At 34.1% G+C, this 24,670-nt stretch overlaps 1 protein-coding gene across 2 annotated transcripts; it reads left to right on the plus strand.

The window, feature by feature from the left end:
- Positions 1–11,977: 11,977 nt before the first annotated feature.
- On the plus strand, positions 11,978–24,654 carry LOC129810384 (neural/ectodermal development factor IMP-L2). 2 transcript variants are annotated; one of them, XM_055860821.1, is made up of 4 exons: positions 11,978–12,294; positions 20,964–21,233; positions 23,828–24,349; positions 24,437–24,654. In XM_055860821.1, the coding sequence occupies exons 2-4, from the start codon at positions 20,967–20,969 to the stop codon at positions 24,446–24,448; spliced, it is 801 nt and encodes a 266-aa protein (XP_055716796.1). In that variant the 5' UTR covers positions 11,978–12,294; positions 20,964–20,966; the 3' UTR covers positions 24,449–24,654. The 2 variants fall into 2 exon arrangements, with proteins under 2 accessions (XP_055716796.1, XP_055716795.1); XM_055860820.1 differs by lacking the exon at positions 11,978–12,294 and adding an exon at positions 18,683–19,604.
- Positions 24,655–24,670: the final 16 nt, after the last annotated feature.

Here is a 24,670-nt window from a genome sequence, read left to right on the forward strand (position 1 = left end):
TTCCCGCGTAATTCCTACGTCGTGTATTCATGGGTATTTCTTTAAAATTCTTGAGTGTTTTGCACCTTTTGGCACCCCAAAAAATGCACAACGCCCCCAATTTTGGGGTTGAGGAGATGAATGTTTGTCAACACGAAACGCCACGCCTGGGCGGAAAAATGTGCGGGGGCGGCGATATAAACAGTCTAATCAAACGCAATAATTAATTTAATAATCGAATATATTCAGTTAAATTGGGAATGTTGGTAGAAGAAATCGCGCTGCTGCGATCCGATTGAAATACTCATCATGTGCCCTTGGGGTTGGCGGAAAATATCCTGGGAAACAACAATAACGCGTGAAAGTTCTTATTGAATTCTTTCTCGTATATGGCTTAAAGTCCTCGTTATTTAATAAACTTTGAAATGAAAGGTTAAACTGGCATTTTATTTCCAGTGAAATCCAACATAAGTGTCAAAGATCTTTGACACTTAGATTTATCAAGAAGCTGTCATGCTTGGGAAGTTACAAAAAAAATGGAAATATTACGTGATTCTTTGCACATTTTCAAATTTTGTTTTCCCGAGACACAATATGAATTCTAGGATTTAAACTTGACAATCTTGTCAACGTGATGCTGTCAAAATTTATAAATTCTATAAGATATTTTCTTTATTTTTTTTGTTTGTTTTCTGAAGTAAGAATTTTTTTGCCAAAATGCAAGCCAAAATGTCATTTAATATTAAACCTAATAAATTTATTCCTTGAAATTTTATCATTTTCTCAGGAGATTCAGTCATTGTCATTTCCAAAAACAAATATTGCCATTTCATAATGATTTAGAGGTACATTTTCTAAGATTTCTTTTTTGAAAGGCCAAGATCTGAATATCTGCGAAAGTTTTACTTTTCGAATTCAAATTCTTGTCTTACTGTCGTTACGTGCGGGTAACTGCGCTATACTCCGGGGGTGACTTTGCACTTTGCTGTCCGTAAGACTTTTATTAATTCTAGGACTTATTGATGGTCTTCGCCGACCTGGTCTACCATGTCAAAGTACACAACAGGGATGTGTTATTGGTACTACCAAGTATGTATAAAAAAAATACTTGGAGTTTCAGTAACAGTCAATTAAATGCAAATATACTTATTTATTTATTTGAAAGTCTAATAATTATAAAAGCGGTTTAGAGTTAGTAAGTTGCCTAAATCGATTCTAAATTGTAGACCTCGAGCATCTTACCCTTTTATGTTAAGATCTTCAATGTCATTTCTTACTAGAAAGTATTAATTCTTTAGAAAAAGAAAAAAACTGAAAATATCTCGGATATTAGGCACAAAAACTTAACCAATCATGATTCAAACATATTATTTTTTATTTAAATTTTGTATAAAAGTGGTAAAATGTGACTAGTGGTGTTATTTCAATGAAATATGAACACGTTTTTTTGCACTTCACTGTTCTCAAGTGCTCTTACCTATATAAGCGACTATTTTTTATATTGGTTCCTGTTTCGATTGCTTTCCTCACACGCCGTGTTCTAAAAGCATAAAAAAATCGTGACAGGAATCGAAACAAAGAAAAGTCGATAATGTAGAAGCACTTGAGAACAGTAAAGTGCTAAAAAAAACTTGTTCATTTTTCATTGGAATAGCACCATAAAGCATGTTCAAAACAGGGCTTTCAGATATAAGAAAAATACTTATCGAATTTTAACCTTTGAAAGGGTAATAATGAATTTAGCAAGTCAATTATTATTAAAAAAAACACACACACATTTAGTGTAATTTGCAATCAAAATGTAGCTTTGTAAGGTAGTGTGTCCATGCGGGATAGCCCATTGCCTGGAGTCATGATCGAGAAGTAGTAGGCTACAACATGGGCCACATCTAATAATCCAGTCACTTCTTCAGAACCCCGCGACGTTTCCTGCCCATACAAGAAGTGTTGTGGAAGAATCTCTTTTTTGTGACAGAGAAGGGACTATACAGAGATAATTTTCTTAAAGCACTACTGTATCTTATGCACACTTCCAAAATCAGTAAAAGGTGAAGTTAATTTTCACTTTAATCCTTTAAGGACGATAGGGACATCGGTGTCACAAAAAAATTCTCCTAAAGCCTTCTTAAGTTATATTTTGCTCTAAGAAGACAGAAAAGGTGATTTTTTTCTGACCCTCGTTTTTGACTATCTCGTCATTAAAAAGGGTTAATAAAGTCTCTCTTCTGATCCTTGATTTGAATTAGTTATAAAATACAAAAAATATTCTTTAAAGTTAATAGAGGACAATTAATTTGTTATACACAAAGCTATTTACTTTTCTCCAGGTTTATAAAATTTAAAAAGTTTATGTTTGGATATTTAGTCTTTTTTCCAAGTCTTTGTCTTTTCAATTATTCTTTAACTTTATGAACCAGAATTTAATGTGAAAAATTATAAGATTATACTTTGCAATATGATTCATTTTCTTTGCAAAGGCTAACCATAAAGTATAAGATACATTTCTTATAAAGGAATCTTCAATAACTGGTCTTAGGGTAAGATGGGGTAATTTGGAATCATGTCTAATTTGGAACTTTGAGATTTCATAACAGTTTTAAATGACAAAAGGGAAAAACAACGGAAAAGCATTCCCGAGTGTAAGTCTTGTACTTCTTTGTTATTATCTTTTCTTATTTGATCATCAGAAATAGTGTGAAAATCTCAGAATTCCAAAATAGACATGATTTTGAATTATCCCATCTTACCCTACATGAACAAATTTTCAAATGATAATTTATTGACAACCATCTATTTTTATAAACCCTATTAATTTAAATTCTAGTTTTAATACTAAACTTAAAGGTATTAAACTGTTTGGACCACAGTTTTATTCGAAAATCTTTATTAAAGATATGCTGATTATGCCGTATTCAACCTGAAATTTTTTTTTGGAAAATGGTATACTAGCAAGGGGTAACTCATTTCCATTTTTTCTTACAAGGGTTCCTGGTTTCTCGGGTTTCGCGATGCAAAAAGAGGGTTTTTCGGATCCTTTGGATACTGGTTAATATTAGGGGAGACTGGGGCAAAAAGTCACAAAACGGATATTTTATATTTTTACAAACTACTCGAACACCCCAGAAATTTCTAATTAGCGCAGTTTTATAGGAAATTTACCGCTCTACAACTTTGTGAAAGTCATTTTCCTCTATTTTGTAAGGAAATACATTTATCGAGTCGTTTTCTAAAAGGTAATTTTGTGACTATTCTCAAAAATGCTGGGGAAAATTGTATCAGGCATGGGATATTATCACATTTTGATTCGCTTTATTACGGGATTCCGTAAATTAAAAAAAAAAATACCTAGATAACATATTTTCAAAGGAAATTTATTCCTCTATACCTTTGTAAAACACCGTTTTCTCTATCTGAACGATAAAACGCTTTTCAAGCTATTTTAGAAAAAAAAAACACACACAAAAGACTGCAAATCGTTTGACCAATGCAAACAACAAGCGGCGACACATAGCATTGACGTTTTTTTGCCGTGAGACATCATAAATTGTTTCGGTTTTTCTTTATTTTTGCTCCATACCTTTTGTTACTTTTTACCCCAAATGGTTGTTTTTAATAAAAAGATTTCTTGAGAAAAGAATTTCGGCTTCGTATTCAAAGAATCCTGCTCATTTAGGAAATAATCATCAGTGCATAAATTTTGAATAATATAAGTACGTAATAATTGATATATTCTAAAAATTTGCAAATTTCTAAAAATTTTCATATTTATTATTTTCTAAATTTCTTGATCGAATTCTAAGAAGCATACAACACCGAAGAAGGTCTATGGAAGCTATCTATGGAAAAAAATTTAAGCCGCTATCTTATTTATCTTGGAAGATATTGAATTTTGAAATTTTTGATTTGTGACTTTTTGCCCCAGTTTCCCCTATACTTTCCTGAAAAATGATTTTTTGAAAAATAATTGCAATATCCGTCAAAAATTTCTGTAAAACACTATTAGGAAGCCCATATTAATTTAAATATTAAAGGTGATAAAGTTTGATTTGTATTGTTTTAAAATCAAAGTTTAATTTTATAATCATAATTTTATGGTAGGGGGAAATGGGGCACCTTTGAATTGGGGTACCTTTGAAATAAAGTTTTTTCGTCAATTTTTAAATGGAACTGGACGCTACCACGATATAATTTAAGTTTCATAAATAAATTGTGAAGCTAAATTACATGATAAGCCTTTCCCAGGTTGTAGAAATTTTAATAAGCAGAATTTTACTAATACAATATTGTACAATGAGATACAACAGTATAGCTGATCAATTAGATCTTGAAAAATTAAATATTTATATATTGAAAAAAAAATTAGATGGGCTTAAATGTGTAAAGTAGTTATTAACATTTTAAATAAGAAAAGCACTCAGAATAAGAAAACATTATTCTGTGACTATATTACCTTAAATCATTAGGCCTTCGTTATCTCAGAATAGAAGAGTAAATTTGAGAATTTGCAATATTTTGCGGAAAACTTTCAAAGTTGTCCAATTTGAAACCATTATGATAACTTCCAGAGCTGAGAAATCTGTCCAATAATTGACTCTGTTTTTTACAATTTTATTTTCAATAGGACTTTTACTTTATTGCATAGAACTAAGATGTTTTACATTTACAGATGTTGTATAAAAAATGCATTAGAGATGTGAATAAATATACGATGGAACACATCTTGATGAATTCAATGTCAATGTGAAGGTTGAACGTGTTTGAAGGTAAAAGCAGAAGTTCAAACACGTGGATTTTAAGTGAAGGGTTTCCCATCCCAGAGGACCGGGGAACTCTTTCATTCGAGTACAAACCAAAAATTTGTTTAAGGTTTGCAGCGAAACGATGTAAAAGTCTTTAAATCAATCTTGTTTGGGGAAATCCCAGGCTTAAATTTCTTTCGATACGATCCAGAAATGAGGCTGAAAATTATTTTCTTCATTTGAAACTTATTCAAGCAACTGTTTAATCCATTAAATTTGAATAAATGAATATTTCGTGGGATTTTACGTATAGACTTGGTAAATTAGATTAAAATTCTAGACAAACAAGTAAAGAATTCGATCGATATTGATTGCATGGGTACAATTGGGTGACATTTTTTCCACCTGAAAAATAATACTTTTTTGTGCGAAATCGCTGTAGAATTGCACATATATTAGCATTATCTAGAATTTTACGAAACATAGAAGATATTCTCGTTACAATTGGAATTCCGCAATTGTCATCTCAAGGAGGATTATTTCCTTAGTCTAACCCCAGTGGAAAAATTTCTCCTTGTAAAGCTGATCGAGAGCAATTTCCTGCAGATGTTACGTAAACTTCTTGAATAAAAACTATCGACACGCGAGAAAATTGATGAATCACGAGACCAATGGAAAGATAAAAAAAAAAGATCCAATTTAATTCGATGCAATTGACAGAGAGAGAGAGTGAGAAAGAGATGCAGTTTAAATTCCACGAAGTGATAATTGATGCAAGAATGTCGTCAATAATTAAGCCATTGATTGATGTTGGCATTCGCTTTGAGAGACTTGGAGGAGCCTACGTGACACTCAACATGATCTCCGCATAAGAAACGGCCGGAAAAACCACGATAGTGTTGCACTGTTCCACCAAGAAAATTTCACAGATTTCCTCTTTTTCACTTCGTCTCGTGAAACTGCTTCTCCGAGAAAGAGGTTGATTGTGCAAATTGGCTTATACGTGATCTTTTACTCGTTGGCTCATCCACGATGATTGCCATCGTGACGATCTTCACGTGAAGTTAAATTTACATTCACAATTCATCATAAAGTCAATGGGAAAATCATAAGTTAATTGGGGTGATTAACTTTTTGTCGAGCTAGAAAATTTCCCAAGGCAATGACTCAGAATTGGAACTGCAAGACAAAATCTTAAGAGATTGTAGAAAAATTTCCATCATAAGTAGACAAATTGGTCAAATAGGTAGGGAATTAAAATTGATATACTCAAGTAGCTAAATTATTATAGATTCATAGAGTTCTGAAGAATTAATTTTGATGCATAATATTTTATTAAATATTCAGTTTCCTAAATTTTTTTTAGTAAGATCATCTTAAGCTTTGAATAATTAGAATACTTTTAAACCTTGGAATCGGACAACGTGATATATAAATAAATCTATTTAAATATATGTTTGACACTTCATCTCCTTATTCTGAGATAAAGAAGATTTAAAAGTTTAAGTTTAAAGTTTAAATTTAAATTTAAAGATTTCATATTCTCAGTTAAAGGCTAATGAGGTTCATCTTTCATCTATTCCAATACTGTCTCAATATTTTCTGCAAGGGGAAGTGGGGCATCTTTGAATTGGGACACCTTAAAAATTAGGCTTTTTTCTTCCTTAGCAATGCATAGTATTTGTAGAAGTCTAGCATAAGATTGGTCATAATTTAGTGCCATGTTCCAATTAACGCTACCTTGAATAAATTAATATTTTGTATTGAAATTCTGAAATAGGGTATCGTGTGGTATTTCTGGACAACGTGCTTTTTGGGACATAATATGGGTATTTTTGGACACATCAAAAATCCTATAAATATTTGTTTTCTTATTATTTCTAAATTGTATATTAAATATTAAATATTAAGCTCTTTACGTATCAGATAAACATAAAACTTCTGAATTTTTATTTAATTTAAAGCGTGAAATACGCGTGAGATGTGAGTGTTACATTCAACTTTTTACAAAACCTTCAGTGTGGTCAATTTCGCAGATGTACACAAACAGTTCTGAGTTTTTTTTCGATTTAAATCACTTTATAAGTGAAATTTAAACAAAATTTTCATGAAAGTGTGAAGTTTAGACCTTATTTTTAGAGGTAAATAATCAGGCTCAGTGAAATTTATTTGCATAATAGCCACTTTGGCTGTCCCGAAATACCCAACTGTCCCAAAATATGCCATTTTTACTGCTTTATAAATATTTTTTGCTATTTTGAATAAAAAATGATGCATTTTTCAACATTTTTCGGTAAGAATCTTATTCTGGATAGATACTCCGGTCTTCGATGACCCCCCTCCATAAGTCAATATTATCTACCCTGAAAAAAATATCTTGTTAAACGAACAAATGGATTTTGATGAAATTTTGTCAAAAAGACGTTGTTTACGAATTTGACAAAACTTTTTCTTGCATTTTATTTGGAAAAACATCCTTTTGACAAACTTTTAACAAGATCCAGTTGGACGCCGATTTGACAAAACTTTTCCATATTCTGTCTGGAAGAACATCCTTTTTACAAACTTATCTTGATAATTTTGCAAAACATTTTTTTCAGAGTGGATAGTCTTTTTTTCTTTTTCCTTCCACGCCCTCCTTTCCTTCCAAAACCATGTTTTCTGGTTTATTTCGAAAACAGCTAATACTATTTCTTTAATTTTCAAATATGATTTGTAGGTGGTCAAGGCGAATATTTCGTCCTTGGACTTGGACATCCATGTTCAAAAACCATTTTGATATCGAATTTTCGAAGATCAAAGTTTATCCACTTTGGAGGGCCTATTTTTCAACCGATTTGCTTAAATTTTGATTTTTTGAAAGATCTTGAAATTTCCAATCCGACTGCTTCGGACTTAAATCGGTAGTGGATCGGTAATATACCCGTAAATAATTTATGTTTCTCGTATTTACTTTTTCATTAGTTCGAGAACTTGTTACCCATGCTAAAATATTCTAAAACCTAGTTTTCTTAAGAAATTTCTTATTGTAGACCTGACCCAACCGAAATGACATTTAAACTGACGATTTGACGGACTTTCCGCGAGGCGGCGCACCACGACGGACGAGGACTGACGAACCAACGGACGGCGACACAACAAGAGTGGACGTGGACGCGTTCAGACCTAATAAAACAGAGAGTCCAAAGTATTGAACGATTTTTTTTAATTGAGTTAGTCGAGTGAAAAATGAGGAGGACTACATTATTTCGGAATGGTTTTTCAAATTTATAAGTAAAGCGGTTTTGGATTTTTTAAATTTTTAAGTAAAGCGGTATGCACCAAAAAAGCATGCGAAAAGATAATACAGGGATAACTCTTTCTCGTCAGTTCGAGAGCACTCCGCAAAGCTGAGACGCTTTGCCATGTCTTTTTGTTTTTGATTTTTAGTTATCGCTTGACACCCTCTATCTTTTTTGTGAATATTACACTTGAAAATTAATCATTTTCAAATTTATAGGCTTTTTGAATCCTTAAAACCCCTATCCTCAGCATATAAAATCTCACCTTAACCCTTTAACGACGAGAAGGTCAAAAATCGAGGGTCAGAAAAAATCATTTTTTCTAACTTTTTTGTGCAAGCATTAGAAGGCCGTAGGAAAAATTTCATTTTCGGGTAACGGGTGACTCTATCGTCCTTAAAGGGTTAAAATCACTCTCCCGTAAAGCTGATTTATTTGCGAGTTGTGCGTGTCCTATTCCGAGTCATCGAATTTATTTAAGATAGTGCAAACTTAGGCATGGCACTAAGGGATGCCATTACCCTATATACGTATAGGGACTGCGCGGAAAGTCAGGGTAAATGAGAGATTGACGGCGGGAAGTATGTTTTTACTCCCTCTGTGTTCCACTCAAGGAACGTCTATTGACCATCAAAAACCAAAATAAACCGCATATTTGTGAAATCCATTGTCACATGATCTTAAAGAGCTACCGATGATTCGCACAGAAGAGAAGTCGGAACTGGTTTTCAAGACACGGATCCTACGTAGGATTTTTGGGAACCCTAAAATGAGTTGTACGGGAAACTCAACATTATGACTTCTATCCAGGCGAGAAGAATGAGCTGGCTGGATGCCTAATGAAAGAATATTCAGAGAACTTTGGGATTTGGAACTGGAGGGAAATGCTTGAGAGCCAAGTCATGATTCCATTCCAGAAGGAGATGAAAAGACGTAGTGGTAGATGTACTTGAAGAAGTGGATGTGATTTGATAATGGTGAGCGATTGCTGTGGATGTCCGACAGTGGAGCGGTACGGTGGCAGAGGCCTTGTCCCTCGCGATATGCGGGCTTTAGACCTAATGCCGAAAATAGACACAGGCTGATCCTCGAGATTACTCAGCTCGAAAAATTTGGCGGTAAAGGATCAGCCCAAACTATCATACACTGATTAATTAGATGATACAATGATTAATTAGAGATTACCCAAGAAGCAAAATAGCTGCCTTATAAAACCAAGTATTATACAAGTCTTTTAGTGCACTCTTAATATATATATAGATATTCTCAGTATACTCAGAAAAAATCAATTCAAAATCATATAACATTGTAAAACAATCAACAGTTTTTTTTAAAATAATGTTTGTGACTTTGCTTATGAACCGATCAATATAAAATTTTCAGGGTTTATTATGTTTTGAGGGACACAAAATATTATTTATTTCAATATTTCTTAATTGTCCTATGTACTTTTCTCTGTATTCATCTACCTTGAAAATTTCAAGAAAATCGAATAAAAATTTTATTCGAGTTCTGCTGCAAGTTACGGTTGAAAACATAGTTTAGAGAAAAGCATATTGAAAGTTCGGCAATATTTAGAAAACACATAGGGGAGGGTAGGGTGGTTACACGTATGAATGACTTTCGAAAGTACATATTTTTGAGATAATAAATAATTATATAGGAATTATTCTGCTTATCTTTAAACTTCAAATACTCAAGAGAAACGAAACTAGTTACAATTAGGGGAGACTGCGGTAAAATTTGTCAAAACAAAAATTTCAATATACACTATATTCTAAAAAAAAAGAGACTGAGGCTTGAAATTTTTTATTATAGAAAGCCTTCATGAACCTTCTTAAAGTTACAAAGTATCAAGGGATTCGAGGAAGGATTATGTAAAATATAAAATATTGAAATTTTGATCCCTATTTTCGGAATATTTGGCTTACAGAAAATATCAATACTGATTAGCTCAATTTAAGCACATTTCTCGTTAAGATAGAGAAAAATTATCTTCGACAAAGTTGTAGAGGAATAAATTTCCTACAAAAATATGTCTATTTGATATTTTTAACGATTGCGAGAGTAAAATATTACAAATTATCCGAAGACTGACAAAATTTGCCCCGGCAATTTTGAGAATCTCCACAAAATCGACTTTTTAAAAATGATTCGAAAATCACATTTCTTTCGAAATAGAGGAAAATTGTCTTCTGCAATGTTGTAGAGCAGTAATTTTCCTAAAAGAATATGCTCATTATAAAACGTTTAAGTTTTCTCAGAGCTCGTGAAAGAATTAAATATGCGTTTTGACAAGTTTTGCCCCAGCCTCCCCTAATTTAAATATAGTTCATATTCGTTTGACAAATAAATTTTGCAAAAAAAGTTTAACCTTCCCCTATGCATTCATTCGGAGTGCTTGAAAAATTCATTGTTTCCGGAAAAAAGTCGATTTTAGTTGTTTGGCTAAATTCGGTTTTCAAAGCTATAATAAATCGAAAGAATAAGATCGCGAATGCAAGTTGTCGAGATGAAGAAATATCGTCGAGAAAAGCGCTGTGAATTATTATGTATGTGGTTGACTTTGCCTCCCGAGCATGTACCCTCTGCTATTCGTAAGTTTTTCTTTAATTTTATAGAGCTTTAGGGCGGTCTCCATAGATTGGACATGGTATATATCGGATTGCTGAAGACCTTAAGTTCTAATTACCTTATTGAGCTTACAAAAAGCTTACCAAAAGCAGGAGGTACAGTTACTTCCGGAGGTTAAAGTCACCCGGCGCATCTACACTGAGAAAAAAGGGGGTGCGATTAACTTTTTTTCCTCGTAACTTTAGCACTTTTTAGGTGTAAAAATATATCAACATTTTTAATGTTAATTTTACACCTTTTTAAGGGTAAAATTAACATATAAAAGGGTAACTTTAACCCCTAATACACCTAAAGAGCATAATATTTACACCGATTTCGGATCAATACTGCAGGGTAAAATAAACATTTCCGGAATGTTATTTTAACTGTTTCGGATTTCTCTCAGTGTACGGTACCAAGGTAAAGTTCAGTTCGGTATTTTTGTTTTTACAAAAATACCAAATGACAAAGGATCAACTTGCTTGAGTTAGTCCATGTTTCACAAAAATTTGAACGATTTTAGAACAATGCATCGTGGATTCGTTGAAATTTTATCAAAGTTCCTATTTGAGTAATGTCATTAATAATGTAGTCAATTATCGTATCCATGCTCGCTGGGATAGAAGACGTTACTTGAGGTGTTGACGTCTTGAGGGGAGCTGTGCGCACATCCTTTTCTATCAGTCAGTCTATCGTTGCCTTTTGTTAAGTGCAGTGGATTTGTGCAGAAGTGCAGCTCTCCAATGGGTAATGATAATTCTCCCGCGAGTATCGGAATTTGCGTGGTGGTACATCGCGATTTAATGGATAAAATTGTCTCAATTAATTATCCCTGTTTCACGATAAATTTATTTTGTGCCCCTTTAATCCAAATTTTGCAAGCAATCACAAAGAGTAAAATTTTGAAAAACTTGTTTAATAACGAAATTTAATGACTTTATATGATTTGAAAATTTATTAAATTATCTTTCTAAATATGTATGAAAATTTCAAAATCGCAATAAAATGAGTATTTATTTTTGTAATTTCCAAGGAGCGATATTAATGATAAGGCAGATATTCAAGTTTATAAATTATGTATAGGGTATCTTTTTTGGGAAAGTCTCTCCTTGCGATAGTATCTAAGGAATTTTCCACAATAAGAATCATATTTCCAGGAAAGTAGCGGGTGAGAATCGATGCAAAATTGCCGGCTCCCTATTGACCACCCGTAGCTACCCACCCTCATCACCCACTGATCTGCGCGCGATGTTGGATGCTAATTGGTCATTGCAAATGCTTCTCTCAGCGACTCCCCGGATGGCCAAACAATTCCGCAGTATATCTTCAAAGCAGACACCAGAGCGTATCATCTTCGATTTCAACCGACTCCTGGGCGACAATCGCCGGCGTTGCGTATATAAAAGGAGTTGAGCTTTCCGCCACCAGCGGAAGTTCTTTTCGCAGTGTCCAGCAAACACCACACCAAGTTCAAGTGACTGTGCTCAAGAGTTGTACCCCAGGAGACTTTTCCTACTAAAGGATTTTTCTACCATCTTCTGGATACTTTTGTTTTATCTTTAATTTATTTTCCTCACAAAGTGATTTAACTGAAGACATTTTCTGTGTAATTTTCCCTGTTTTTTCCTCCATCTGTTTGCATCCTTCTACTCTACGTTCACAAATAATTTTCACACTTCAAGGTAAGTACATTTCAGAGGGATGCCCTTTTTGGCGGGAGTTTGTCATGCCACATGATTAAAGATAATATCCGTGAATTTCGTGCGCAAATTTCTTGGCATTCAGGCAAAATACAATTTTCTTACCCAAGTGAAAATCGTGACGGATGAAGTTGAAGAGACGCTTGGTGCCTTTTAGTCTCTGTCGGCAAAACTTGCATTATGTGTGGATTGTCTCAATGACTCGCGGACTTACATCAATAGAATTAAGCGTGAAAAATCATCGCGAAAGAGACCGCAATTCAAGTCAGACACTGACCACTTCTGGCACCATGTCAGAAATTTCCTCACATTTCTTTCAAAGATGAAAGGGAGGCAATGTGACGAGACAGACCGCAGATCTCATGACATCTACCAAGTGAGATGGTATAGAGGGGAAAAAAAAGTTAGCATCTGGTGACGGTCAAAGATGATCGCCCAAAATAGAAATCTCTTGTTCCCAAGGAGTATAATTTAATCAATTTTTCTTGCCAGACGATCAGGTAGCTATACCAAAAAATGAATTATATATTGCTTCAGTCTGAGCCAGTGTGAGCAGGTTCCAACTGAGCTATCGAAATCTCCAATAAATCGTCTTTCATTTCAATACAATGTGTTTTTCCACCATGTGATTAGTCGTGGAATTTTATAAAGTTACAGAAAGGATTATTTTAACTGAAAAAATAACTCTTATTATAATTCATGGTGTCGAATTCGCAACCATACTCAGACAAAACGAAAAAAAACTGTTAACTGGTTATTGTCTATTCATTTTTGCGCGTATATTTAGGGGGAAGTGGGGCACTTTTGAAAGTAGGGCGCCTTTGCAATTAGGATTTTTCTTCTACTCTAAAAAATAATTTTTTGTCAAATTAACAAGACAAGTTTGTAAAAAGGATGTTCTTCCATAAAGGATATGGAAAAGTTTTGTCAAATCGGCAGCCAACTGGATCTTGCTAAAAGTATGTCAAAAGGGTGTTTTTCCATATAAAATGCAAGGAAAAGTCTTGTCAAATTGGAAAAAACATCCTTTTGACAAAATTTCAACAAAATCCGTTTGTTCGTTTAACAAGACATTTTTTCAGAGTATGTTTAAGTGGATCTGAGCCATATCGTAATGTAATTTAGCTTCTCAATCTGTTTGTGCAGTTAAATTATATCACGGTAAGGCTCAACTTTATTTAAAAATAGGTGAAAATCCCAATTTCAAAGGTACCCCATTTTCAAAGGTCCCCCACTTTCCCCTAGTTGTATAAGTTTAGCAACGGACACCACCAATTATTGTGCACAATACACAATTTCTCATTTATCCAAGACACTTTTCCATTTTTCTAAGATCAAAACAATATTTACCCTAAAAATACATAAACAGTAAGGGATCTTGAGGCAAAATATAAGAAATATTTTATAATTAAATATAAAAGAGAAATAAAAAACAATTAAAATAAGTACACGGTGTCTTATGCCCTCATTCTTCTTGTCTCCAGTTCGCTTTTTCCGATTTTCTTAAGCCAGCAAAAGACGAATGTGGTTTCTTTAAAAAAAATCTTTTGGACACTAGCTTAAAAAGAATACTTATTGTTATTGGATTGCAGTCCTACTCCGATTTTGGAAATTTTTGAGAAATCTATGGTTCAAATTGATTAAATAGTTTCATCCGATTACAGTCGTTGGGCTTGCAGATCGGCACCCTGAATCGTTTTTGGTCTTTCGATCCTCAATGTCGAAATTGTCTTTTTTAAAGTTCTTTCTTAATTTTATTTATTTTTTTTCTTAATTTCTTAATTTTCAAATGCATTGTTTTTTTTTAATGTAAATGGTTTTTTTTGTTACTTCTTTTTAAGGAGTGTTGCTTGGAACCTTCTAGATACTTTATTGTCTTTGTTTTTTCTAAAATCAGTATTGGTGATACTTCGGTCACCTTGATATTCATAGTTCCTTGCCCATCAGGAATTCTTCTAAAGTCTTTTTCACATCACATCGTTCGTCAAAACGACAATTTTATGTTTTTTTTCATTGTATATTATCGGTATAATCTCTGGAGTATGCAAAAATTAAAAATTCATAGAAATTTGAGGAACAAAAGAAGTGGTCAAAAGTAAAAGCTGACCGAAATTTTGAACAATTTCCCTATAGCAGAAAAATAAAACATTCAGCAGTAATTAAAATAACTGCAATTGAAGAGGCTTTTACTAGTTAATACTTTCCTTTAAGGAAAAAGGGAGAAGAAACGCACTATACAAAGGCTAACGACATTCGATTCGAAAGTTGGGGTGACATGATAACTGCTTTTCGATAGTATCGATTGTCGATCCTGAAAAACTGTAATGATAGCTGCACTTCTTGTAGCGTGTATAAATATTTATCAACAGTCACATTCTTTTAAGAATGGTACAAGAATGGTCCGATACTGCTAAAAAATTTGTCATTCACTACATCTAAGAGATACAGATTTATCGATACTATAGAAAAGTTATCATTCCATCCCTGATTAACTTCATCTAAATAAACTAAATTGTTTTGCTATTATTATAGTACTGTATTGCAAATGAGTAATAAAAATTTGGTCAGTAATGACATCGGCACACCATTTAGATCAGAAAAATTTCATAAAGTCGTAATTCACATACCTTTCTTTCTTAAAGGCTTTGCATATGTCTATCCTACTCTTTCGCACTCTCTTTCTTCTATTGAACATAATGCGAAAGAATAAGATAAACAAATGCAAAACATTTGAGAATAAAAGAGATGTTAACTTTGATTTCAAGAAATTTTCCCGATCTAAAAGGTGTGCCTGAGACTTAAAAAAAAAACAAATTTGAGAAGTACTTAATAAGACCTATAAAAGGGATTTTTTTTTTTAATTTTACCTGCAACCATATTAAAAGCTTTTTTTTGTAAGAATTTGGATTTTTTATTAAACCAAATTTGATATTTTATGCCTCTGACACACCTTTTAGATTGGTAAAATCTTATAAAATGCAAATTCACGTCCCTTCTCAAAAGATTTGCGTAAGTCTGTTCCACTCTTTCGGCCTCAAAATTGGATTGAACTAAATTGAATTTGCTATGACATTCAAAAGAAGAAATAGAATCCGAAAGAGTGAGATAGACAAATGAAAAGCTTCTAAGAAAGAAAGAGATGTGAATTTCATTTATGCGAAATTTTCCTGATCTAAAAGGTGTGCCAGAGCCATTACTAATCATTTTTTTCAAAATAATTGTTTTCTAATTTATTTTGTTGCTGTTCAAATGTTTTTACTTATTGTATATATTCATAACGTACTCTACGTAATTGGACAAAGGATCGAACCCAGGGTTATACGATACAAAGGCAGCGTTTTGCCCAAGTTGTTAATTGTAACGGTTACCCTCAGAACCCGCATAAGTTTCAAGTGAATTTCCCTTAGTTATTTTTCTATACTACATTTTATTATGCAGATTAACCATAAAATATCACAATCTGTGATTTTGTTAGTGACTTTAGAAAAGACAGTTCTTTTGCAGTTTTTATCCCCGAAAGCCATCAAATAGAAAAAATGGCGTCTTTCCGTTTGCTCTGCCTTTTCGCATGAATATTTCATTTCTTGCAAAAAAATACCTCCTTGTCAATTGACTTGTAAATCCTATGTGTCTCCCGCGATATTTCGGACTGTCTTTAGAGTCAGGAAATTGAGATTCAGCCACGACCAATCTTTCCAAGTGTCTCGACGACAGAGTCAAAATTAGATGTGCATAGTATTTAAATTTATAAATAAATCAATCACCACAACCAATATTTCATGTTGTCGCTCGATCATGATCGAGACATCCATTGGCTGATGTAAGACATCCATGTGAATCAGTAAGATTCCTTTTTCTGTGTCGACATCTTTTCACACCTCATTTTCAGCATTATGTCTGTGGAAAAATGTCCTCATATTGTCCGAAAAAACAGAACGCTGTTTTTAACAGTGAGTTTTTTTCATCGACTGTCGACGATTCACCGTTTTAATCGATAAGCAACCAAATTTGGATTTTCTAGCAGTTCTATGTCAACTTTTTGAGCACTTGAAATTATAAGTTATGGCCATTGTTAAGTGTATCGCGTATCGCAATTTGAGGGACAATTTTGAGAATCGTGACGATAAGCACGAAAGCACAAAGACAAAAAATCTATTTCTCCTTCGTGAGCAAACCAAGCCTTGACATTGATGGTCTCAAATTTTCCGTCTATACCCCACATTTTGCCACATATTAGCAAGACGCTATGTTGGAGTGCTTATAAGTGTCATTTCTTTTCTGAGAGGAAAAACTTTAGAAACTGTCACTCAATTTTTCGTCTAACTGAAAAATCTGTGTTGTGAAATACCAAAAAAAAATTGTAGTGAAAAGTTCCATTCGAGAACAATCTTCGAGAATAGATTTAAAAACCAAATTGACCCATTTTAACATATAAATTTGCAATAGCCTGTCCGCCACCACCGCACGTCAACCTATATATGTAGATATTAGTAACAGTATAACTGCATTTACAAGATTTTGTATATAATTTGAAATGATAATGATGGGGGAAAAAAGTGCAATAAAATCCAATTTGTCTAATTTAAATACCATGGGACAGAATATGAATTTTTCACTGTTGGACGCATTTGAGATGTAAGGTGCTCCTTTGCAATTCTTATTGAGTGCGTGATTGATTTTCAGAATCAGGCTAAGTCACAAAGTTGAACTGTGCGAAAGAGTTGAGAAAAAGGCATAAGAAAAGCTGTGAAAAAGAACTGATATTCTTTAATTATCGGCATTTTTCACTCAACCAGCCAAACCACACACACGCACACACATATCACCAAGTTAATATTGAAAATATAGGGGGAGGCTTTGAACTTTCGCACACAAAAATGATGTTCAAGTTCAGTGATTTTTTCTGACTACCATGCAAACCGTATGGATTCTCCAACTATGCCAAAAAAATGTCTTACTTATAAGGTTCATAATTCCACCAAACAAAATCCCAGGAAATCCTTAGATTTTCCTCCAGAGGAAAATGAAAATTTAATGGCGATTTGTCCGATAGATGAATCAAGTTTCTATTATCGCACACGATTCACGCCATCATTGAACACCCCATTTTCACCGTAAATTTTGCACCGGACACTAAAAGTTGCACATCATTGTTTAAAGGGAACTCTAATCTACTTGATTAAACCATTTTTATAAGGAATAAAACATTTTAATATCACTTTTTTGGAACTTTTCTGAGAGATGTTTTATTGACATTAAAAACCATTTTTTTGCTTGATTCTACGAGAATTTCACTCCGGAAACGGTTAAATCTGATGAATACTTTCTTGAAAAGTCCAAATATCACCAAATTTACACGAATCAATAAGTTTTTAAAGCTAAAAATTGACTAAAACTCTGCAAGCGAGAAGACCACACAAGATTCCACCATTCCTCCACGGAGCCGGATATGCACAAAAACGTTTGAATGCGCATCATTGAAGATTTCTCTGTTCCTGCAGCTGCAGGAATCGGGATTTAGCACAGATATTGAGCTTCAGCAGGTGAACAAGCTAAAATTTTCACAAAACATCTTCTTACGGACAATTTCTTTTCTTTGTCATGCAAAACAACACAATAGTGAGGTTATGTCAAAGATTGTCAAAAACCAGTTGTAAACTGTATGAGCTTATTGCAGATGTGATTCTTTCATTGCACATTCAGTTTGTGCAAGCTTGAAAAATATTTTTATATCAAAGAAATGCAAAATTGCTTAATAATTACTCAACTGCAACCTATTTGAGTCAAATTACTTCTTGTTTATCAACTTTAATTTTTGTAAGTTTTATTTTTTAGTGGTAGATTAAATCGGTAGATTACAATAGATGTGAATATGAGGGATCGTATCTAAAATGAAGTTTCCTGGAAAATGTCTGAAAGAAGCAGTCTTCTATGTGCGATCGATGAATCTGAGTCAAATTTGTGAATTTTGTTCCACCCACAAAAAGTGCCTGTTCAGCCTAAAAGATTTTTACTTAAATCTGATTCCTAATAACCCTTCTACCCTCTGTGATAGTAGTTTTTCAGAAAAGTGATATTAATTCTGCACAATCGTATGAAATATTGCACAGCAAAATTACAGTTTTGGACCTGTTTTTAATTTTTGTTTCCTAAAACTAGGGGAAAAGGATTAGACTCCCAATTTTTTCAGGAAAGGTGTGATTTAAGACTAGCTACTAAAATATATAGCCATCAGTGAAAGTTATAAAGTAATACCGGAGAAATTCGAAGTGTCCGATGGTAGCGTATGTGCGAAACATCAAAGCCTCCCCCTACACTCAATCTCTGTACAATTTATTTATCACTGCCATGCGAGGCGAATGAATATAAATAATAAAATCGAAGCCGCTTCATTCATTTAGTTTCTGACCGTCTTACGATCTTCTCAGCCAAAACGTCTCAGTCTCGTGAGAGGGAAGGAATAAGTGAGTCGCGCAGCAATATAAAGTATTCAAAGAATATTAAAAAAAAAACCGTGCAAAGTATCAAAAAAAAATCCGTTTTCGGTAAATTTTTCCACTCTTTATGTAGAAAATAATCAGTGTACATAAAACAGCGTATTTCATGACCAAAGTGTATCTGCAGCAAAAAATAGGTTCAACGAGAGGAAAAATTAATTTAAAAAAAAATCATTGCAATAATATCTGGTGTTAATTGCCGAAATAATCACTGCAATAACTCAATGATAAGCAATAGCGGCAGAAATTAATCAAGAAAGAAAGAATCACGTGTAATTGGTGTGTCGGAAAGTCGCGAAATAAAATAAAAAATCTCAAAAATCCGAAAGAAGTGCTTAAAATAGCCTGCAGCAGTTGGAAATAAATTATAACAGCAAAAAAAAAGTCTCAAAATTGGAGTTAAAGATTACTTGAAATAGTGACCAAAGTCAGAGACTACCATACTTATGTTGATTAAAAAATCTGCTTCAACCTGCACGCGAAATTGCATCAAAGTCATTGCTGAACTTGATAACTGCAAGAACTGTGTGAATTTTGTGACATAACATTTAGCCCTGTGGAACAGTCCACTGGTTTTTCCCCCTTTCCAATTTTAACTCTTACAACAAATTGCATTTGTTACCAATTAAGTAACTGGTCGAGGAAGAAAAGTTTAAAGAAAATTGTAAAAGGACCAAAAAAATTATAGCAGTTGTGAGGGACTCTGTTGTCCAATCTGCTAGAAATTACCAAGGACATTTTCGAGTAGTTTCAGAGGAAATTAGCAATCTTGCCGAATCAACTATGAGAGAGATGGTGAGTCTCTTAATTTAAGATGATCATACATTTTAATTTACAGCGCAATTAAGTTGTGGGATTTTTTTTTGCCCTATTGCAATCTCTCCCGATGTTATCAAATTGCGTAATTTTAGCATATTTGAGATGTAGTACTCGTACTTCCGCTCCAAACCATCTCACTGGAGGGAAGAGTCTTTTGAGGGCGACAGAAGCAAAAAAAAAAAAAACGAGGCCGTAAAGACAAATCACCTTATAAATGTGCAATCATTTCACATTTCTTTGCAATATCCATGCAAAATAGTTTAATAAATGCTGAAATACTCAGATTACCCATTGGATAGATTGAACGACACGTGATACAATGCGGCTTTTGCTAGTAAATTAATCGGATACATCGATGTCTCACGTCCCGATCACATACTGTATGGCTGAGAGACACCGAAAGTGGAACTTTAAATCTCTTGCCTCACGATAATCTCACGTGAATTCCCACGCATGGTACACATACAGCATCTCGTCGGCTGATGTGACGGAGGAGAATTTATACTTTGGATTTCCTGTCGCGAGTCCACGGAACTTGGTCTTTTTCCTTTACTTTTCTTTTTTGCTCCCGCGCACATGCAGCTGACGACAAATCGATCAATCAAATAGAAATGGAGACAGGCAAATGGCATGATCGATAAATTGCCAATTTCCATACTTAATGGGGATCTCAGGCGTATGGTTGTTGTGGGGTTCATTTGCTCAAGATTATAGCTATTTCGCCTCGGAGACAGGCCTCCAGAGAAAATTTCTGTGCTACAATTTTTTTGTTCTTTCGTTTGGTGACTTGTCGGTGGGCACATACTGTAATGGCTGTTAGCGCCGCCATTAATTTTCTCAATGAAAATTTTCGACAAGGGAAAAATGATAAAGGAGTCACATTAGAGATAGGGAACAAAAATAGAAAATTGCCGAGATGACGTCTAGGGAGTGTGACCTCTTTTGATTTTATTGGACAATCACAAAACACCATGTCAGAATGGAAGAAAAAAAAATCATACTCCTCTGTCATCCATTATCAGTATGGATGACCGGACTTGAGTATCTTGCCACGAACTAAAAAGAGAGAAGAAAGAAAAGAAAAGATCCGCTCTTCAATATTTATAAACAGACTTAATCGAAGGATGATGGCAAAAAAAGATGCTCACGTCGTACGAGCTTTTCATAGAAATTAAATAATTTTACACAACAAGAGTATACGATAAGATTGCTTCTCATCTTAAACATAAACATCTCATATGGAGATGTTGATATCGTGAAAGACAAGCCTCACAATTGAATGAAAAGACAATTATTTTTGAATGAAACAAAAAAAAAATTATCTACTCTCCGTAGGAAATGGGTTCATCGCTCCTGTTTGCGATTGGGATTTTTCTGGTGTGCGGCCTAACCAGTGCCCGAAGTATTAGTGAGCCTAATAACTCACTTCAGTCCAATGGGGACTCGGGCAAGTTCATCGAGGCTCAGGACTGGGTGAAGGTGACGGCTGCACCACCAGTTCGTATTACTCATGAGGTTGGAGCTACGGTTGAACTAGAATGTGAAGTTGCAGGATCACCACCACCTACAATCCATTGGGTTCGAGGCAATACACCCCTTAATTTGGTGAGTAATCTTAATTTTTTTGAATTTTTGCTACACAGAAATATTTGCATTTCTCAAAATTTCAACTCTCCTTGATTCACACCTGTCTGATACTGAGTAAGCATGTTTTCACTCTAAGGCCTTAATTAAGTCCTTACTCTTCAGGTGTTTAAATTCTAGCCCATACCTGAACAACAAATTAAATTGCTTTTTTTGGTAAACGACAAGAGCACTATGAATAGGGGAGGGTGGTCAGCCTTCGAATATCGTTAGCTATTTGAATTTCGAATATTTTACATTTTTCCTAAAGCAAAAAAACAAAAAAAAACTATTCTATCAATAGAACAAAAAAGATTAGGATGAAAAGTAAACAAAAGAATAGTTAGAGTAGATTTTTTGCATTGAGAACAACTTACAATATTCAAAAGCTGCTAACATTAGAGAGATCACCACCTTCCCCTATTCGGAAACATATGAGCGAAAGCATGCTAGTTTCTTTTAGTTTCGGTAATGTCCGTTGCGAAGATAAAACAGTGTCCCTTACATATATAGGGAAAGGGTTGATTGCTAAGTTTTTAACACTTACCCTTAACTCTTTCGTCTCTTTTGGGACTCTGAGTGAGTACCCAAAGAAGCATGAAAAACAATGTTTTTTAATTATTCAGAACTGATAAAAACCCAATTCTTATGGATGATTACAAACTATAAGGATGTCCAAATGTAAGATATTTTTTGTAGGACCTCAATTGATTCCTGAGCTTAGATATTTTTGATTAAAAAATGATGAAATTGGCTTGCAGCATATGCTACGGTCCGAAAAGAGTTAAATACTTAGTGTCTACTCTACTCTTAGTTTAAGGGTAATCGGTTTCATCTATTCTAATTTTACCTCAAAATTTTCTGTTCATAAAAGTTCAAAAGGTACTACCGACCATCTTTAAAATTAAAAAAATCTTAAAGTAGTTTGACCGTGGTGTCACATATAAGATAAATATTTATTAATATTAAGAAAAGCCGGAAAGAGAGATATATAGTATGCAAAACTTCAAATGGAAAATCACGTGTGTTAGAAAGAGTACACTCTAGTGGAGTAATACGTTGAGAAAGATATTACTGTTCGTATTAATTGCTTTGTGAATCGTATTACAGGCAATTCGAGCAATTTTCCATGTATGCCAACTGTGATTCGGTCAGTTTTCGAACGAAACGCGAGAGAGAGGCAAAATAAAACACTTGCTATCTTTTTTTGGCATTCTCGCAGTTTAGAAAGTATTAATCTTATATGTGACATGATCATGAATCGTATTACAGGCAATTCGAGCAATTTTCCATGTATGCCAACTGTGATTCGGTCAGTTTTCGAACGAAACGCGAGAGAGAGGCAAGATAAAACACTTGCTATCTTTTTTTGACATTCTCGCAGTTCAGAAAGTATTAATCTTATATGTGACAGAAATTTGAAATTTGAAGAAATTTGACAGTATGAAATTAAAGAATTGGAGAATATAAGTCAGCCTGGAAAGACCGATTTAACACTGAAAGATTATTCACAGAATAGAGGGGATAGTTCCTTAACTCTTTCCTGACTATTAACAGTTTATTTTTATCATTATAAAGGAAGAGCACTCCGGATCAGAATGTTAAGAGATTTGCTCGATATTTAATTGAAATTATAAGCCTCAAAATACTATTTGGTATTTTTGTGTATGTTAATCGATATATTAGTGATCCATTTAACTCTGTACCTCGGATCGTCACGAATTTAATCATATATCTCACGGAAAATTGGTTTTATAAATTAAATCTGAGCTGATACACTGCATTCTTGTGAGAGTTAAATGGTAAAAAGTAGCTAATAATTTTTTAAAATTTGATTTGAATTGGTGCAATAATATTGTAATAACCTGACGATCCGAGGAACACTGCCGATCGCTGGTGCTCTTTCCTTAAATAAGGCATAAAATATAGGGTTAATTGAATCTTCAATAAGGTCCTCCTGATCAGACGGGTACTTCTTTTTCAAAAAATAGACGTTAAAGCAGCCATTTTTCCAAACTCCTAGAATGAAAGCTTCTTATTTAAGAGACTTTCTCTACATCCGCGATCAAAGTATTACGGCATTTCCCATGTTTAGAAACCTTGAGAAAGTGCCAAAAAAAGAGTATTTGGACTTCTTGAGAAACCACACGTTGTGGAATTCCAAGAAAATAACGCTATATCTCTTATTAAATTTGGATGAGCATGCAAAAACTATGACTATGTTTTATTTTAAACAAAAAAAAAAGCCTAAAAAGCCATACAATGAGTTCATTCTGAGAAAGTGTTAATTAATGAAGACACTTGAGTGATAGTGTCTTCCGTTGGGGAAAGATTAGGATTTCTAATGGTCCGAAAATAGTCTGTGCAAAAAGTCACTGATTTCTCAGAAAAGCACCATGAAGAGATATTTCTTTGTTCGGCCTCTTGTACCCTGAGCTGTTATGACAAAAAAAGGGATTGACGTCAGTGATTCGGGGATTTCTTTCTTCATAATAAATTCAATTGCTAATTAAGAAGTTGTTTAAGTTGTATGGTGAGAATCAATTGAATGAGGACGTTCTCTTTTCTCCCAACAGCTCAATGAAATTGAAGCAAATGTTGTGTCAGAGGCGAGTCCCAATGCTTTGGCACGTGTTCGATCGCGTCTGATACTGGAGCACGCTGCACCCACGGAACGGACATATACTTGTGTTGGACGTTCAGGGAGTCAGACAGCATTTGCCAGCACCACTGTCATCGCTTCACCTCATCACGGACGCCCAAAGCACAATCTCACATCGGACATTATTAACACACTTCTGAGCCCAGGAGGTGGTGCCCAGAAACCACGGATTGTGCTGTATTACACAGTTGTGCTCGAATTATTGGGATCAGACATAGTGCTTCCATGCAACACAATTGGACGCCCAAGGCCTGACATTTACTGGCTGGACGGCAATGATAATCTCATCAGTGGTCAGGAGCCACGTTACAGAGTTCTCCCCACGGGAGAACTAATCATCACTAATCTCAAGTGGAGCGATATGGGTGGCTTCACCTGTGTCGCCCGAAATGCCCTCGCCAAAGACACCATCACCACATTCGTTTACCCCGTACTTGTAAGTATCTTTACACCGTTTCTAGCAGTTACTGCTAGAATGGCTAGAACGAAAACAAACTAATCACCGCCATTTTTTTTCTTACAGAATGAAGAGTGAATCTCTCGAGAGACCCTGTCAAAAAAGGACACAACGAGAAACCTAGGCACATTTTTTTCAATTACAAGACGTAAACTACTAGAAATTCACAAAAGTGAATTTTATAAATGGAAAAAAAGAGTTCAAAGAAATAATTGAAAAAAAAATTATACGTATGTGTATATAATTTAAGAACATTAAATGTATAACATCCCTATTTATTGTCACTTGAATGGCTTTTAT

The sequence above is a fragment of the Phlebotomus papatasi genome, chromosome 1, assembly GCF_024763615.1.
Source record: "Phlebotomus papatasi isolate M1 chromosome 1, Ppap_2.1, whole genome shotgun sequence".
Taxonomy (NCBI): Eukaryota; Metazoa; Arthropoda; class Insecta; order Diptera; family Psychodidae; genus Phlebotomus; species Phlebotomus papatasi.